The sequence below is a fragment of the Mirounga angustirostris genome, unplaced genomic scaffold (assembly GCF_029215605.1).
Source record: "Mirounga angustirostris isolate CCGP_5_RB_7025 unplaced genomic scaffold, mMirAng1.0.hap1 SCAF_3, whole genome shotgun sequence".
NCBI classification, from domain to species: Eukaryota; Metazoa; Chordata; class Mammalia; order Carnivora; family Phocidae; genus Mirounga; species Mirounga angustirostris.
The window spans coordinates 122,023,631-122,041,279 of record NW_026991711.1 but is presented as its reverse complement, the minus strand read 5'-3'; the positions used below and the strand labels follow the sequence as shown (position 1 = coordinate 122,041,279).

The window sequence follows — 17,649 nt, the reverse complement described above, 5'->3', positions numbered from 1 at the left end:
CACCAAAACTGACTCATGTCCACTTTGCTGCGAAATCCAGTCAGCACATTTTATCCGTCATCTTAGCTGTCACCTCAGCACACAACTTTCTGTTCACTCACGTTGGCATCTGAGAGACAACGGTCTGAGCTGAGCTCTCTCTCTTTCCAGCCTCTCTTAAGCACTCTCTCCTAGTTTCCTCTGGAGGTCTCTCTGTAGAGACACTCTAGAGAATTTCTTCTACCTCCATATGGTCATATAACTTTACACCACACTGACTTCCAATTTTGCTCCCCTATCCCAGAACCCAGACATCACACTACCTATTTGGTACCTCCCTTTGGATGTCTCACATATATCTCAAAATTGAAACTTTTTCCCTACCAATGTTCATCAGGGAAGGCACCATTTTGCATCTAGTTGCTTAGGCCACTCTCCTAAGTCCATATCTGATCAATCACTGAGTACTATCAGTTCCGCCTCCTAAAAATGTCCCAGGCCCAGTCACTTCATCTTCATTGCCACTTTTCAAGTCACAAGTCTTTACATATTCACCATGTCTACCTCCACGTCGGTCTCCATACTGCAGGTGGGGTCATCATTTTAAAACCCAAATAATGTCATTTCCATGTGTAAAAGCCTTCAAGAGCTTCCAGTTTAAGTTAGGTTACAGGTAAGCATCTTTACCTTAGTTTCTAAGATTCTTCACAGTCTTTTACAGTAGACTGAACTTAACCAAAAAAAAAAAAAAAAAGGTGGACAATACCAAGTGCAGGTGAAAATACAACACAATTGGAACTCTCTTATATTGCTGGCAGAAATGCAAAATGATATAGCCATTTTGGAAAACTTGAGTTTCTTTTTTTTTTTTTTAAGATTTTATTTATTTATTTGACAGAGAGAGAGACAGCGAGAGAGGGAACACAAGCAGGGGGAGTGGGAGACGGAGAAGCAGGCCTCTCACAGAGCAGGGAGCCCGATGCGGGGCTCGATCCCAGGACCCTGGAATCATGACCTGAGCTGGAGGCAGACGCCTAACGACTGAGCCATCTAGGTGCCCCAAAACTTGAGTTTCTTATAAAAGTAAACACATACCATTCAACCCAGCAATCCTCTCCTAGGTAATTACTCAAGAGAAATCAAAAGCTGTGTTCACACAAAAACCTGTAGCAAATGTTTACAGTGGCTTTATTTATCACTGGTGAATGACTAAACAAACTGTGCTATATTTATGCAATGGAACAATAATTGGCAATAAAAAGAATAAATCACTGATAGACCTGACAACATTAATGGATCTCAAATGCATTCTGCTAAGTTAGGGGTCAGCGAATTATGGTTTTCCACCCAAATCTGGCTGCTATCTGTTTAAATAAACCAAATTTTATTGGCACATAGCCACACCCAATCATTCGTGGATAGTCCATGACTGTAACAGCAAAGTGGAGAAGTTGCAGCAGAGATGGTATGGCCTGCAAACATAAAACATTGACTCTTACCTGGGCCTTTACAGAAAAGTTTGCCAATCCCTGGGCTAAATGAAAGACTAAGAAGTCTCTATATGACATGATTCCATTTACATGATCTTCTGTAAAAGCAGAAGTATAGGATCAGAAAACAGATCAGTGACTGTCAGGGTCTGAGGACAGGGGGAGGGAAACACTGACTACAAAGAGCATGAGAGAAATTTTGAGGAGGATAGAAATGTTCTCTATCTTCACTGTGGTGGTGGTTATATGACTGTATGTGCTTGCCAAAACTAATAGAACTATATTATACAGGATGAATTATACTGCATAATGTAAATTATACCTCAATAAACTTGACTTTAAAAAAAGTAAGCAGGGGCGCCTGGGTGGCTCAGTTGGTTAAACGACTGCCTTCGGCTCGGGTCATGATCCCGGAGTCCCGGGATCGAGTCCCGCATCGGGCTCCCTGCTCAGCGGGGAGCCTGCTTCTCCCTCTGACCCTCCCCCCCTCATGTGCTCTCTGTCTCTCTCATTCTCTCTGTCTCAAATAAATAAATAAAATCTTTAAAAAAATAAAAATTAAAAAAAAAGTAAGCAGACATGTGTTGATAGCCAACAGGCACATGAAAAGATGCACAACATTACTAACCGTCTGGGGAATGCAAATCAAAACCACAATGAGATATCATGTGATACTTGTCAGAATGGCTAGTATCAAAAAATAGGGGGCACCTGTGTAGCTCAATTGGTTAAGCGTCTGACTACTGATTTCAGATCAGGTCTTGATCGCAAGGTTGTGAGTTCAAGCCTCACACCTGGCTCCATCGCCGGCATGGAGCTTTCTTTAAAAAAACAAATAAAGGTGTTAATGCACCTGGGTGGCTCTGTCAGTTAAGTATCTGACTCCTGATTTTGGCTCAGGTCATGATCTCAGGGTTGTGAGATCGAGCCCTGAATCAGGTTCCACACCGGGTGTGGAGCCTGCTTAAAATTCTCTCTCTCCCTCTCCCTTTGAGCTGCCCCCCCTCCAAAATAAATAAATAAAAGAATAAATAAATACATAATTTTTTTTTTAAATACAAGAAATACCAAGTGTTGGCAAGGATGTGGATAAAAGGGAGCCCTCATACACTGCTGGTGGGAATATAAATTGGAAAACAGTAAGGAGGTTCTTCAAATAATTAAAAAATAGAGATATCATATGATCCAGCATTTCCACTTCTGGGTATTCATCTGAAGAAAATGAAAACATTAGTTGAATGGATAACAAAGATGTGGGGTGTGTACATGTTTGTGTGTGTGTGAGCTATTCCATTATATATATATATAATGTAGCTATATATTATATATATATATATATATATATATATATATATATATCTACTCAGCCATAGAGAAAGAAGAAATCTTACCATTTGTGACAAAATAGATGGACCTTGAGGATACCATGCTAAGTGAAATAAGTCAAAGACAAATACTATATGAATTAAAAAAACAAAACAAACGAACAAACAAAATGGAAAAAGACTCCAAGATACAGAAAATGAACTGATGGTTGCCAGAGGGTACGGGTTTGGGAGAGATGGGCAAAAAGGGATGAAGGGGTTAAGAGGTTTGATCTTCCAGTTATGAAATAAATAAGACACAGGGATGCAATGTACAGCACAGGGAATATAATCAATAATATTGTAACAACTTTGTATGGTGATGGATGGTAATTAGACTTACTGGGGTGACCATTTGGTAATGTATATAAATACTGAATCACTACGTTGTACACCTGAAACTAATACAATGCTATATGTCAATTATTCTTCAATTTAAAAAAAAAAGCAAATATGTATATAGTATTTATGTGTCAGGTACTACTATAAACATTTTACTTTTTTCTACTCATTTAATCCTCACAATAACCCCATGAATTGAGTACTATTGTTCTCCATTTTACAGAAGTAACTGAGACAAACGAAAGCTAAGTAATGGCCCATGATTAATGCAGCTCGTACATGGAAGAGCTGAGACCTGCACCTGCACAGCCTGCCCACAGACTAAGTTTTATATTGCTACACCACACAGACGATATATAATGTGAGGAAAAAATAAGGAGACAGACTTATCAGTTAGAATAGGATGAGAGATCACCAGTAACCAAACGCAGAAAGTTTTTGGTTTTTTAGTATGGTTTTGTTGTGGAGGATGCTTTCCTGAAAAGTTCTTCCAAAAAAAATTTTTTAAAAGATACAGCACTATTGAGGGTAATTTATTTAATTTCTGACACTACATTTAAAACAACATTTTATTTTTGTTTATATTTTTTCCCATAAAAGCTGGGGAAGTGTTGCAACTGAGAAGCTAAGCACCAAGTTTATTTTAGAGGCAGTAAACACAGCCTAAGGCCCTACTTATAATTATGACAAGAGAGAGACTCATATGGCTTCATATGGCTTTGAGTCTCAAAAACACATCTGCACTCTACCTTCCCTAGAATATGTTGGCTGATGGCAAATAAAGAAGAGAAAAGCAGCTAGAATAAAACAGTGGTGGTAAGTAACAATGTGCTTTAAGAACAGAGCTATTTGGGGGCGCCTGGGTGGCTCAGTTGGTTAAGCAACTGCCTTCGGCTCAGGTCATGATCCTGGAGTCCCGGGATCGAGTCCCGCATCGGGCTCCCTGCTCGGCGGGGAGTCTGCTTCTCCCTCTGATCCTCCCCCTCTCATGCTCTCTGTCTCCCATTCTCTCTCTCAGATAAATAAATAAAAATCTTTAAAAAAAAAAAAAAAAAGAACAGAGCTATTTGTGCTCCAAATCTTCTCAGACCAGCTCTTTTTGCAGGCAGTTTGATTATGCAGGAATCCGGGAGATAAGCCCCATTAAAAGACTGACCCAGAGATTCTGGGAGAAACCTTGGAATGGCAACATGCCCTAAATCATCTGCGAGACCAAAACTCATGTGTCCTGACAAGACACCTGACCCACAGTCACTTACTCATCCAATCGATATGTATTAGAGGTCCTCGGGAAGTCTGTAGATTGGAGGACAAAACAAAAAGATAATCGGTCAATCATAATATCGCTTAACAGGAAGATTTAAGATAGAGAGGAGGCTACAAGAGCCACAGGAGGCACGGCTCATCCAGATTTCCTGGAAATTATAGCTACATCAAGTCAAGAAAGACTAAGAGGCATTAGATAGGTAACAAGACAGGAAAGGAAGTAGGAACAGCATGTGCTAAAACCAGAAGTCATCCTAATGTATTTCTTTGCGCAGCAGACTACTTTCTTGAAAACACGAGTTACATATTCCAATACTTAAAAGTTGCTATATTTCGTAGAACGATGATTTCTGAGATGAATCTGTGGCAAGTACACAGCTGCTGCTGCCCTCGGGCAGGGATTGTGCGGTCTTTTTAGTCCAGGGCTCTCACTCACTGGTTTCAGGCTTTTATCTCACCCAGTGTAGCCCCTGCAGGCAGAGAAGTTTGCTGACTCTGGCCTAGAGACAAGACAAGCCCAATACTATGATTCGGCCATTAAAGCCACAAGATGTTGATGTTGTTATTTCTGATATTAAATTATGATGGTCTTTGGGGAAGTAGGCATTTTTTTAAACTTGTAAGCAAATGTTCATCGACTTTTTAAAAAGATAAAATTCCTCCAGAATTCTGATAGTAAACACGTAGTTTTTGTCAAGAGACTAGTACCTGTGAACACCTACAGGAAACTGAAAGCCAAGTTCATAATCTTTGAGAGTTTATATCCCAGAGAACAGAACAGGGTTCAGAATCAGATCAGTTTTACTATGTCTGTGCACCATTAGACTTGCAAATTAAAAAAAAAAAAAAAAAAAAAAATCCTAGACATTTGCAACTTCAGGTGAGACCGAAAACAAGATCTAATAATTAGTGTCTATTTCTGAAAGAAGTGCATATTTAAAGACCACAGGCAATTAATAACCTGGTTGTCCTGTAATCATGTACATTAATAATTGGAGTATAAAGTAGGGTTTCATGCAAATCACTTTGTACTGTAACTATCACTCTCACTCTCTCCCATATTATGTGATTCAATCACATATTGCTAATGGAACTGTTAGATTTCAGGGAAATTGCTTTGCGTTTTGTTGTCACTGAAAAAGACCAACAATATTTGTATTTTCCTAGAAAGAAGACGCAACCTGCATCTCTTTACAGTGAATCTTAACATGTTTTAATGGCCCTCACCTCCTGAATCACTTCGTGATTCTAAACAATGATGTTTTATCTTGTACTTACATGGCAGTAAGCAACATTTCTCACTGTGAACATCCTCGGTGAGGGACTTACAATGACTCTGTAGGAACAGCTGCTAATGGGTAGACTATCATCTCCATTGGGGACCAGAGAAGAGAAAACAAGTCCCTCCTTCTGGGGTGACTGAGATCAGTGCCCCAGTTCACCTTGAAGGTGCTATCCAGCCTTTATGTGGCTGTGATTCATTTGAGAAATCACAGAGAAGCTCTCTTACTAGCAATCATGATATATCCAAACTATTAAATTGTAAACCTTTTTTATAGCTCAAAAGGAGGGAAAATCCTTTGGCTCTGTCTGAATCTACTTCAGATAAGCTCACATCATAATTGACTACATGATCTGAGGTTTGGGGGATATGTTTTATTGGTTTTCAAATAAATATTTCAGAAACGATATATTTGGAGGTGTCTCAACTTGATATTGCTCTTCAATTGCAATAGCCTGCCGAGAACTAGAGGATCTGGAGAGGAAGCCTGAGCTCAGGGAGGCCAGAGAGGGAAGAAATGGCACTGGGGCCTGCTGGGCTGCTACTGGTCCCCACACTCTAATGAACTAGCTCCTATCGGTCTCATCATTACCACAGAATGGAGGCATTCTTTGACCACTGAGGAAAGTGAGTTCAGTTATTCCTTATGCAAGTAACTGAGAGAATCACAATTTGATCCCAGGTTTGACTCCACATCCCATGACCTCAGCTGTGCTAGGCTCTCTTTGCCTCTACATGTAGGTTACCTGGCCCCTCAATCCATCAGCCTCTCTCACACCAGCAGTGCAGTGAGCTGTTGATGACCATCAGTGAACTCAGAAGTGTTTGGGACGGTGGCCAGCCTGTGGCCAGCCACCTGGGCAGGCAAGTTCCATGAAATACAACTCTTCCTTAAAAACTTCCCCAACACATACATCTGGAAGTGGATACAGGGGGTTCACCCTTTTCCCATCCCTTGCAGGTAAATAAAATGCTGACCCCATGAGCCAAATGATCATTTCCCAGCTTGACAATCCAGATGGCCCTCGGCTACATTTTAACTTGATGTTCAAAATAGCTCTGGGTCAAATTTATGATGCACACTTTCCATTTCTCTGAGAATTATTTCTTCAAATACATACTTTTTTATAACGTTTCTATTCGTACTCACAAGCATATAATTAGATCTCAGAAGTTCTTTGTTGAAAAACCACAAATTACAAAATAAAGTAAGTAAAATTAACATTGCCTAACTTAACACATCTATTTTCTTCTTAATTTGCCAAAACTCTACCTACAGGAAGCCTTCCGAACATAAACGTAATTTAACTATTAAGCTGAAAAATGAGGAGAAGGGAAGGGAGCTAAAGGACTCTCCCCAAAGCATTTATAGAAAGTTTGCTCAGTCCCACAATATCCCTAAAAAGTTTCTTAAAGAGGTCTCAAAATGAATAAATAGTTGAAAATGAAATGCAAAGTCAAATGAGAATGAATGTCAATGTTGCTCAGTTAGCAACAGCCTAGAAGCTCACCAGCTGTCAACGCTAATCATAGCTCAGTCGTTGACTCACTGTGTGACCTCTAGCAGTACAGTTAACCTCGCTGATTTTGTATGCCAGCAATAAAATAGCATCACAAACTCCTCGAAGGCCTGATGTGAGTTATAACTCAAAGATATTGCCATGGCCCCACTTTGGGAGCTAAGTGTTAAATAAAAACCAAAATTATAAGGAAGATGATAGGATGCTCTTCAAAGAACATTTCCAGCTCTGTCGGCATAATTTTAGTGCTTTGATGAAGCATGCCTCTGAAGAAACAGTTAACCATATAGAGTAGTTAAGAATAGTTCAAACTGGCCTTATGGAAAATATAGTGTATTCAGAATCCTCATCAAGCTTTAGATATCAGACACAGCCCCAACATATTTAGTTGTGTTTCTAGGAGAAAAACAGTTCTTCCAGGAATCTATGCGCAGGGTTCTACATAAGACAGGCAAGTGAATGGTATAGTTTTTGGCATAAACTCTAACAATAAAACTCTCACCAAAAGAAATGCAGCTCCTTTGTCAACTGGATTAGAAACTAAAGTCAGGACGCAGATGTAATGGCTGGATGCTTAAAACTTTTTCTCTTCCTCCAGAGAACAATGCTGGGTTGCATTTCCCACCCTCCCTGAGAGTTGGCTGGAAATGATCCGGTGGGTCAAAAAGCCCTATAATATGGCAGAGCCACTGGAATAAAGAGACAGAAATCCCTCAGTGATTGCAAGAAACAGGTCCCCCACCTATCCTCACTGAACTGTATTGTGAGCAAGAAATAAACCTTTATGGTCATAACCCAGTGAGCTCTGGGGGTTGTTTATTACACCAATTAGTATGCTCAAATTAATACAGAACTATGGGATATGTTTAGCATTACAACCCAAGATTCACAACTCCCCTACCCTGCATACAGTCCATACACAGTTCAGAATCCTCCCCTGGTGGATAAGACCCATCATTTACAGAAAATTAAATCCATACATACAAAGCTCCAACAGGACAGATCACCAAACACAAGCCCCACTAAACCATAGTGCAGAGACATTTCTACCTTTATATCTGACATAATGTTGACATCAATAGCTCTTCAAGCAGGCAGGTGGGACCAAGAAGCCTGTTACTTAACCACTAGTCGCTTCTCTCCTCCTGAATATGCATTCTTCATACAGTATCTAACATGATAGTACCCCACCTAAACATCAGCATCAACAAAAACGAAGACTGTTTAAGAACAGTTGCTATTCCAGAACTTCATATTTTTTTAAAGAAAAAGGCTGTTTATGGACCTATGAAAAATGCTTCTGGAGATGGAAGATTATTTACTTAGAACAAACAAGTCTGATGGCTGGAATTGACTCACCAAGTTAAAAGCAATCTGGTAAACATAAAGCAGACATGTCGTGTAATAATTTCAGCTACATCAGTGCTCAGGAAGACTTACATGATTTTAACCTCACAGATACCCTTTAGCTTAGGAACCAGAAGAATATTTGTAATTGAGGTTAAATTCCTAAAGATATTAAGCATGTTCAAAAATTAAATAGTTACATCCAATCAAAGATACTACTGAAAAGTCATGTGGGCATGGAATTTTTAGAATTTAAAACTTCTTAATTGGCGTCATGTCCTAAGTGCTACGCAAGTTCTATCTGTGTATTTGTACATTTTAAAGGCTTTTTTTTCCCCAGCAGTTTTAGGTTTATAACAAAACTGAGAGAAAGATCCAGGGGTTTTCCATATCCCTCCTGCCCTCACACATACATGTCCTTTGTCAACATCATTCACCAGAATGGCATATTTTTTACCAAGAATGAACCTATAAAAAAAAAAAAAAAAAGAATGAACCTACACTGACACATTATAATGTCAATAGTTTACTTGAGAGTTCACTCTTGCTGTTGTACATTTTATGGGGTTGGACAAATGCATAATAATGCAGATACATTATTATAATATCATACAGAGTGGTTTCATTGCCCTAAAATCCTCTATGTTCTGCCTATTCACCCCCCACACACCCCAGGTAACCACTGATCCTTTTTCTGTCTCCAGTAGTTTTGGAGAACCCATAGTGGAGTTATTCCACTATCATTTTTTCTTTCCATGTCCCTTCATGGCATGATAGCTCATTTCTTTTTAGCACTGAATAACAGTCCATTGTCTGGATGCACCACAGTTTATTTATCCGTTCACCTACTGAAAGACATCTTGGTTGCTTCCAAGTTTTAGCAATTATGCATAAAGCTGTTATAAATATGCCTGTGCAGATTTTTGTGTGAACATAGTTTTCAAGTCTTTTGGGGAAGCACCAGTGAGAGTGATTGCTGGATCATATGGTAAGAATATGTTTAGTTTTATAAGAAACTGCCCCACTGTGTTCCAGAGTAGCTGTACCATTTTGTGTTCTCACCAGCAATAAATGAGGGTACCTGTGGCTCCACATTCTTCACCAGCATTTGCTTATGATTTTTATTTCAAAAGATATTCATCTGAACTTCATGTTTCTCTATCCTCTACCAGTTTCTCTGTCCGGCAGTTAATACAAGCCACATTATGCCAACCAAAAGCTCCGCTATGTAAAGAAATCTGGTGCTATGGCATTCTTATTATGCCTAACAAGACTAGGTCTATTTCATGGGCGCCTGGGTGGCTCAGATGATTAAGCGTCTGCCTTCGGCTCAGGTCATGATCTCAGGGTCCTGGGATCGAGTCCTGCATCGGGCTCCCTGCTCCTTGGGAGCCTGCTTCTCCCTCTGCCTTTCTCTCTCGCTCTGTCTCTCATGAATAAAAAAAAAAAAAAAAAAAAAAAGACTAGGTCTATTTCAAATGTTCACATCCTATATCAGGGGAAGGGAGAGTCCTAGACACTAAAGACCTGCTTTGTGTCAAGTACTGTGATCACAGATTCTAACTGAATCTCTGAATTCCCTGATTCCAATACAATCACTCCTCAAACTGAAAAGAGACCTTGCTTTCCATACCCTGAAGCTCATTCCCTGCCTTCGTAAGGTACATAAAAAAAAAAAGAAAATTTTCATATCCGGGCTTTGAGAAAGCTCTCAGTGGTTTTCAGGCCTCACCTCAGATTTGGCTCACAAAGCCCACTACATGTTCAGAGTGGGTAATGGAAGGAACAAACCGAGCATGTGTTACATGAGAGGGCCCACCCTCAGACCTAAATAGATCTTTGTTACATCAACCACACCCCTGGGGTTAAAAAGCAGCCCACACTATCACACCAGTGTTTCCAGTTAGACCTAGAAGGTATGAGATAAACATTGAGTTTAAAAAAAAAAGTTTCAAAAAATGCCTTTGGTCTATGATGAAAGACAAAAGCCTGGGGCAACCCTCAGTCAAATCTTTGCACCCCACCCTGTTTTTGTCCCCATTCTCCCCAGCCACCCATATTCTTCCCACCTACCTGAGGAACTCTCATGCAGCCCTGGCTTTAACACTCTCCAATTCTGCTCCTCACTAAGGTTTACTGGCTCTGAAAGTACCAAGACTCTCTCTCCTAATTTAAACTCCCCTCTCCATCCACTCTGTTCTCATCAACTTGAAATTAGAAAAGGAGACTCTCACATGAAGTGACACTTCTCTTTCACTAGAAATGAGGGAATCACTAGAAGAGTATCTTGTCCGGAGAGGAAGACCAGATATCCTCCAAGTCCCTTCCAATTAAAATTATTATTAAACTGACCTATACTAAATAGTGAATGATCAATAACCTGCTCTCAAAAATCTGCACACCACTCCAGAGGTGTTTGTTTGCCACATTCCTCGTGGGATTTAAGACAGTGGTATATACCCACTGTGATTCTAGCTTCTACTCAGCCTCCTGGCCCTTGGCATATAGCTGGTCTGGGGAGAGGAAAATCAAGAAGACTTTGTGGACACTTAAATCACCTACTTGTGGGTGAGGAAATAAAAGGAGGAACATGAAATGAATAGGAAGCCTCTCCAAGACCACTCAAAAAAAGCCTACATGCATCACTGAAGGGAGCCTGGAAAATGATGTTATTTGTGGTCACAAACCTCCTGTCCTCCAGGTGGACACAGTCAAAAAAAAGTCAGCCAATATTCATCTCTTCATCAGCTTCCTCATTGTAATAGGAAAATTTAGGTTGCTCCAGCTCCAAAAGAAAATAATAATAATAATGATATCTCCTTAGGCCATCCCTTCTAACTCTGATCAATTTATCTTAAAAGAAAAAAAATCTCTATGCTTTCCCTGGGTCAACAATGGACACTACTGATCACTGAAAAACAAAATATAAATTTTAATAGTATACTTGTATGAGGGAAAGCCACACTATGACGTGAGACCAAACAATCATGTTATTACCTCTAACCCCCAACCTGTCTCCAGAAATGCTAGGGTCTCCACAACTGTCTCTATCTCCTCACCTACAATAGCTTTTATTCAAGCAACTGGGTAAACAAACGGTAAGTGAACAGTATCTTTTTTGATTTCATAGTGTTTTCTGTTTAATCAAAAAAATGGATATATAATAGCATTCCTTCATTATCCCCCTTGCAAATACAAGCTGTTTTAAAACTGTAGAATTGATTTAAAAGGTTTTGTGTGAGTTGACCTGGCACCTAAACACTTACACGTAGCACTATATTTTCTGTCAGAAGAGCTTCAACAGTTGACCAACTTTTAGAATCAAGCCGTTCGTATTTAGAATACAATCCCAGCCTGTACTTTAGGAAGGAAGCTTTGTGCTCAGAATATCAAATGAGCACAAGCTAGGAGCCAGGGGAGACAGAGCTGCAAGGGCAGGAATGCCAGCAAAATGTGCCTGAACTTGAACTCGACAGATGGCTTTCTAATACGTCAGTATCTTGGACTTTCGACACCAACTTATTCTCAGAGGAGGACAGTTTATCGGTTAGAATCATCTTAGAAAACTGGAAAAAAAAAAATAAAAACACAAGCCAATACGTTAAGCATTGCTCTGCAAAAAAATGGAGCATGCCTAGTCACATTTAAGGACACAGCTTCTACAAAACGTAGCCAAATAATGGGTATCAAGGGGCAGATTTTTCTTGACCATTGAGAAGTCCCCCAGAATGGCTCTGATTGGCAGATATTTTCTGAGAGAGGACAGCTGAGGCTTCTGGTCATTTTATGTCAATGACTCAAATGAGTCATCTCCTCTCTCCCCTCACCTCCCTTCTCTCTTTTTTGCTAATCCCTATGGCTACATCCCAACCTGCTACCCAAAAAATGCTCAAGGAAGTGGCTTTAAGGGACAGGAATCACCACAAAAGAATGCACACGCTTGGATGAATGTCTTATGCAAACTCATTGATTGAATATGCCCATGGTGATTTTTCTCAAAAGAACTTGTCAGATTAAAATTATAAATGACTTGAAACTGCTGGTATCCATTTCATTTGGCTATTAGGGTGGTCAGGATGTGGCAGGTCTGGGCAAAATGACCCAGAAATCAGTAGATCCTTGTTTTGCCTTGATTTTACTGACTAAAATTCACCCCTAATGTGATTGATTACAGTACCAACTGTTTATTCTGTGAGATTAAAGAAAAATCAAACAAATAAATGAAACAGTATAACCTAAGTACAAAGTTAACTTATAAACTCTGAAGTAGAACATGCTTGCTGTGGTTAACAGACATAAACCATGTACAAATTTAGCAACAACTCATCATATTAGATATTGTGACCTTTGGCACCGGCATTTGTCGGTGTCATTTCGGACAGCCCTGCCCTGGGAAAGATGGCAGAAGTAACCTAATCCATGAAGGTCCATGTCCCAAACCGAACTGCGCTTCTGAAATAGCCTCAGCAGGAGCAGCATCTTTTCACACTGACTTTGAAGCAACCAAGGCAATATTTTTAAAGGAATAGTGCATCCAGCATGACCCATGAGTGAGGCTGCGCTTCAGAGTAAGTCAGTCAATGAAGACCTGCAAGATATCCACCTCGGGAAACCATAAGCGCAACATGCTCACAGGTAAGAATGAAAAAGACTAACACAACCTATTCAATCCCCTCTGTCTTTAGGAAGAAGCACTAAAAATGAGCCCCCCCCTTTTTTTTAACTATAAGCCAGCAAATTAATTCTTCCCAATATGTGTTTTTAAAGTAATATTTCTCGGGGCACCTGGGTGGCTCAGTCGTTAAGCGTCTGCCTTCGGCTCAGGTCATGGTCCCAGGGTCCTGGGATCAAGCCCCACGTCGGGCTCCCCGCTCAGTGGGGAGCCTGCTTCTCCCTCTCCCGCTCCCCCTGCTTGTGTTCCCTCTCTCGCTGTCTCTCTCTCTGTGTCAAATAAATAAATAAAATCTTTAAATAAAGAAAGAAATAAAGTAGTAATTCTCACTCAGGACCTGGGATTTCCAAGCAACGTGGCTGGTTGTACTGCCTCAGAGCACAAAGCAAAAACCAAGTGCAAGACAAGCCATGGCATAAAGGCTCTCACAAAAATGTACAAAATGAGTAGTTAATAGATAGTCCAGCTGCAAACAGCTTCCCAAATTCCTTTATCTCCATCTTGGAGTTAGGACTACACCACCAAGCTGGTATCATAAGATGCCCTAGAGACGTGGGGAAGGGAGAACAGGAGACTAGTAATCCTAACTACTGAGGCGGCTGCCAGCATTTCAAGCCGAAAAAAGAACAAAACCAGTCCCCAAAATCATTTCCTGGCATCCATTTGGCGTAGTTGTAGTACAAAGGGGAAAAAAAAATAAAACGAAAATAAACTGAGCACTTTAAATTATTCGGAAACTTCAGAGCAATCTCATTTCATGGCCTTCCCTCCCATTAAATATGTGACCCAGTATAAAGTAATGCTACATAAGTAAGTAAACCTTTAAGAAATAAAGCCAAGATTCAACGTTGGGCCTTTTGTATAGACCCTTTTCCATTTCCTGTCTCAGATGCCCGCCTGCCTGCCTTCTAATAAGACAAACTTTTGGCAGGAACACAGAAGGTATCCAGACATTTGGATGAACTGGACAAGGAAAGTCTAAATGAACAAAACCGTGGCCTTTGGAAATGAGGCACTCTTTTAAAACCAGAGAGCCAAAATCGAAGCTAAATAATACAACGCTCTCTGATAAAGAAGTTTACTTTTAAAAAAATGATACACACTGTTGTCAAGGATCATTTAAGGTAGTATTCCAAATTAGTGTCTGTCAGATCAAGTCAAGACAGTACTTTCTAAACAAACCGTTAACAAACACACGCCCCATGTGCAGTTCTTTAACGGATACAAGTTTCAGAGTATAATCAATACATGCATAATTACTTACTTGCTTCCTTCTGTAATGAGCAAATTGAGAGAGGCCGAGGACACTTGCAAGCGCGCCACCTCCAACAAGAATAGTCCCTTTTACTGCCTTTTGAAATGCCATTTCTTAGCCTACAAAGAAGAACAAAAAGGGAACAGAAAGAAGTGAATTGGGATTTTTATCAGATAACAATCCCCATAGTAAAAAGGGACCGTGCAAGATTCTGAAACGATGTTAAGCTAGAAAACAAAACATAAAATAAGGAAGTTATCACGGGCCAAAAGCAACACACGAAAAATGGAGACAAGGGAACTGACCACATAAAAGTCACCTTCCAACAGGAATTAAAGAAAGGAAAGCAGGTTATGAGACAACTGAAGATATTTACACAGTACAAAGTCAAGGGTGCCAGGAAAAGAAATGGTATTGTGTGACTCACAAAACTGCACGCTGTACTTGCAAATGTGTTCAACTGCTAATCGCCTCCACAAGGAGACCGGTGGAAGCCTGTCACCAGCGGGGACAGTGAGCCTCACGTGCACTTCAGGTTCCCTGGCGCGGGCTTAATTCAGATGGTGGCACAACTTTCCCCTCCCAATGAAGCTCTCACCAGAGCCAACTTGCGCATTCCTGTCCTTAAGCGGCCACACCTGACAGACTAAAAGTCAAAGGAAACCATGCCTTGATCCTTTCACAAAGCGACAGAAGATATTCTTAGGGACTGCTAGAATTCCTTTCATTAACGGAACTTAAAAAAAAAAAAAAAAGTTTTCTTTTAGCCAGGGTTGCATGGTACCACAATTTCAAGGGGAAACTCTCCATATAAGCACTCTTTTTGTTTGTTTTAGAGAGAAGGGGGAGGGGCGCCTGGGTGGCTCAGTCGTTAAGCGTCTGCCTTTGGCTCAGGTCATGATTCCAGGGTCCTGGGATCGAGCCCCATGTGGGTTCCCTGCTCAGTGGGGAGTCTGCTTCTCCTTCTCCTTCTGCCTCTCCTCCCTGACCCACCCCCCTACCTCCCTCTCCTGCTCGCTTGCGTGCACTCTCTCTCTCTCTCAAATAAATAAAATCTTTAAAAAGGGGGGGGGGGAGGAAGGGAGGGGCAGACGGAGAGGGAGAGAGAGAATCCCAAGCAGGTTTCACGCCCAGTGAAGAGTGAAACCGGAAATCATGACCTGAGGGGAAATCAAGGGTCAGATGCTTTAACTGACTGAGACATCCAGGTGCCCCTTGCTATATATTTCTAAATAAAGTCTTGTATTGTGTTAGCTCTTGACTTCCTTCTTACCTTGAAATATATATATATATTTACACACACACACATTAAGTCTATATGTGTGAGTCTGTGCGTGTGTATTTCCACTATTGGACTCATTATATTTTTAAAAATTTTTGAATGCTTCAATATCCTTTAACTTTTTCGAAAACAACACACAAAAAAGTGCATAAAAATGAAAATTCCACCAAAAGAACTCTTGCCAGCTTTTATTTAGCTAAACAAGAAAAGGTAACACCGTGTGATCACCTAAAAAAAAAAAAAAAGATAGTTCTAACTTAGAGTTGATCTTGTTCAATATCAATTCGACCTGCCTAAGACTTTCATTCACCATAGCAGCTGGTATACCCACATCTTACAGGGAAGCCACTACCCTATTTTCCTGAATGGGGGAGGTCCGACCTGTCTGGACAACATACCGTATACTCTACAAGCATCTCATGAGTCAGGAAAACATTTAATATGAAGTCAGTTTTAACCTGGGATAATAAAGACCATAGAGTATCTCAATGTAAATTATGGTACAGTTAAAATATTTGAGTCCATATAGGAATGAATAGAATCTATTAGCATAACTACACTAAATCAAAGAATTTCAGTGCAGTTGGTTAACTGTGATTCTATAGAAAATTCATTCTGGAATACTATAAATTATATACTAAAATAAAAGTTGGTATTTCTGAAAAATTTATTTTTCCTCTGACCTCACTCCTTCTGACAAACTTAAGACTTGTCTTTTTTATTAAGATTCTCACCAGAAAAAATATTTCACACACATATGTTTCTCTACTGCTGGAGGTCTCTTCATCAAATGGATCCTCTTTCCCAAGTTATGCAAAACAATTGGTATATATGATGGCTAGTGGCCTCCATTCATCATTTGGTCAACCCTAAGCAAGCCCTTATGTCCAAGGTTGACCTCAACTAAGCCAACTTGGAAGGCACTCATTTGTCATAGCCCACCGTCGCCATTCCTAATGCTTTTGTACACGTTCTCATGGGCGCCTATCACACAACAATGGAAACCCTAGCAGTGCAGAGATAGCACGCTATCTCCAGGCTAACGGGGTTCCCCTGACAATGAGGGACAGAGAATAGAAACCCAGTTCTATTTACCTAAACAATGCATGTGCCCGCCCCACATAGACAGCAGCCTGGTGGTCCCCTGGATGTGAGTTTTGTAACTGACTGACTTTAACTCAGTATCATTGCTTCTGAATTGTTGATAATGTCATTGATGACCTCACAAAGGATACCACACGTCAACAAAGCCAGCTGAGGGATGTTATGTAACACAGTCAAGGAAAATGTCCCAGCAGACGCGCTCACTCAGCCACTTCAGTTTGGAGCTAGTTGTTCCAACTGTGCGGGTCCCTGCATTCCCTGCTCATCTGATTATAGTGCTTCAATTTGATTTTTGAAACCAAAACTCACTGAGGGAGATATTTTCATGGGTTTTCTCAATGAGCCACTAATACTAATGAAAAAGTGCATTAATATATTATTTTACAGAGTTAGCGATCATATTGACTATAATTAATAAAGATCTTTTTTCCCAGTAATTTCATAAACTAACCTATGCTTAGGGGATCATTATTTCTATTGAGATCAAATCCATCTGTAAGATCACCTACTAGTTGTAATGAATAAATCACTCTTACAGGTAATTCAAAAACAAAAGCACAAAATCAATTTCACCTGACTCCCCTAAGATCATCATAATCATCGTGGTCGTCATCCTCATCAATGTTATAATGACAATAGTTGACATTTATTGAGTATTTGCAAGGTAATAGGCACTGTGCTTTCAATTCTACATACATCAGCTCATATCACCCTCACAACACCGTTATTTCATAAAAGAGGCAGTT

At 40.2% G+C, this 17,649-nt stretch overlaps 1 protein-coding gene across 3 annotated transcripts in view; it reads right to left on the bottom strand.

The window, feature by feature from the left end:
• The window catches only part of GPD2 (glycerol-3-phosphate dehydrogenase 2), a 140,769-nt gene that overhangs the window by 86,694 nt on the left and 36,426 nt on the right, over positions 1-17,649 (bottom strand). For all 3 annotated transcript variants that reach the window (XM_054506209.2, XM_045868836.3, XM_054506210.2), the window contains exon 2: positions 14,527-14,636. In XM_054506209.2, the coding sequence (XP_054362184.1) occupies positions 14,527-14,628 (102 nt within the window). In that variant the 5' untranslated portion in view covers positions 14,629-14,636. The remainder of the gene's footprint in view (positions 1-14,526; positions 14,637-17,649) is intronic.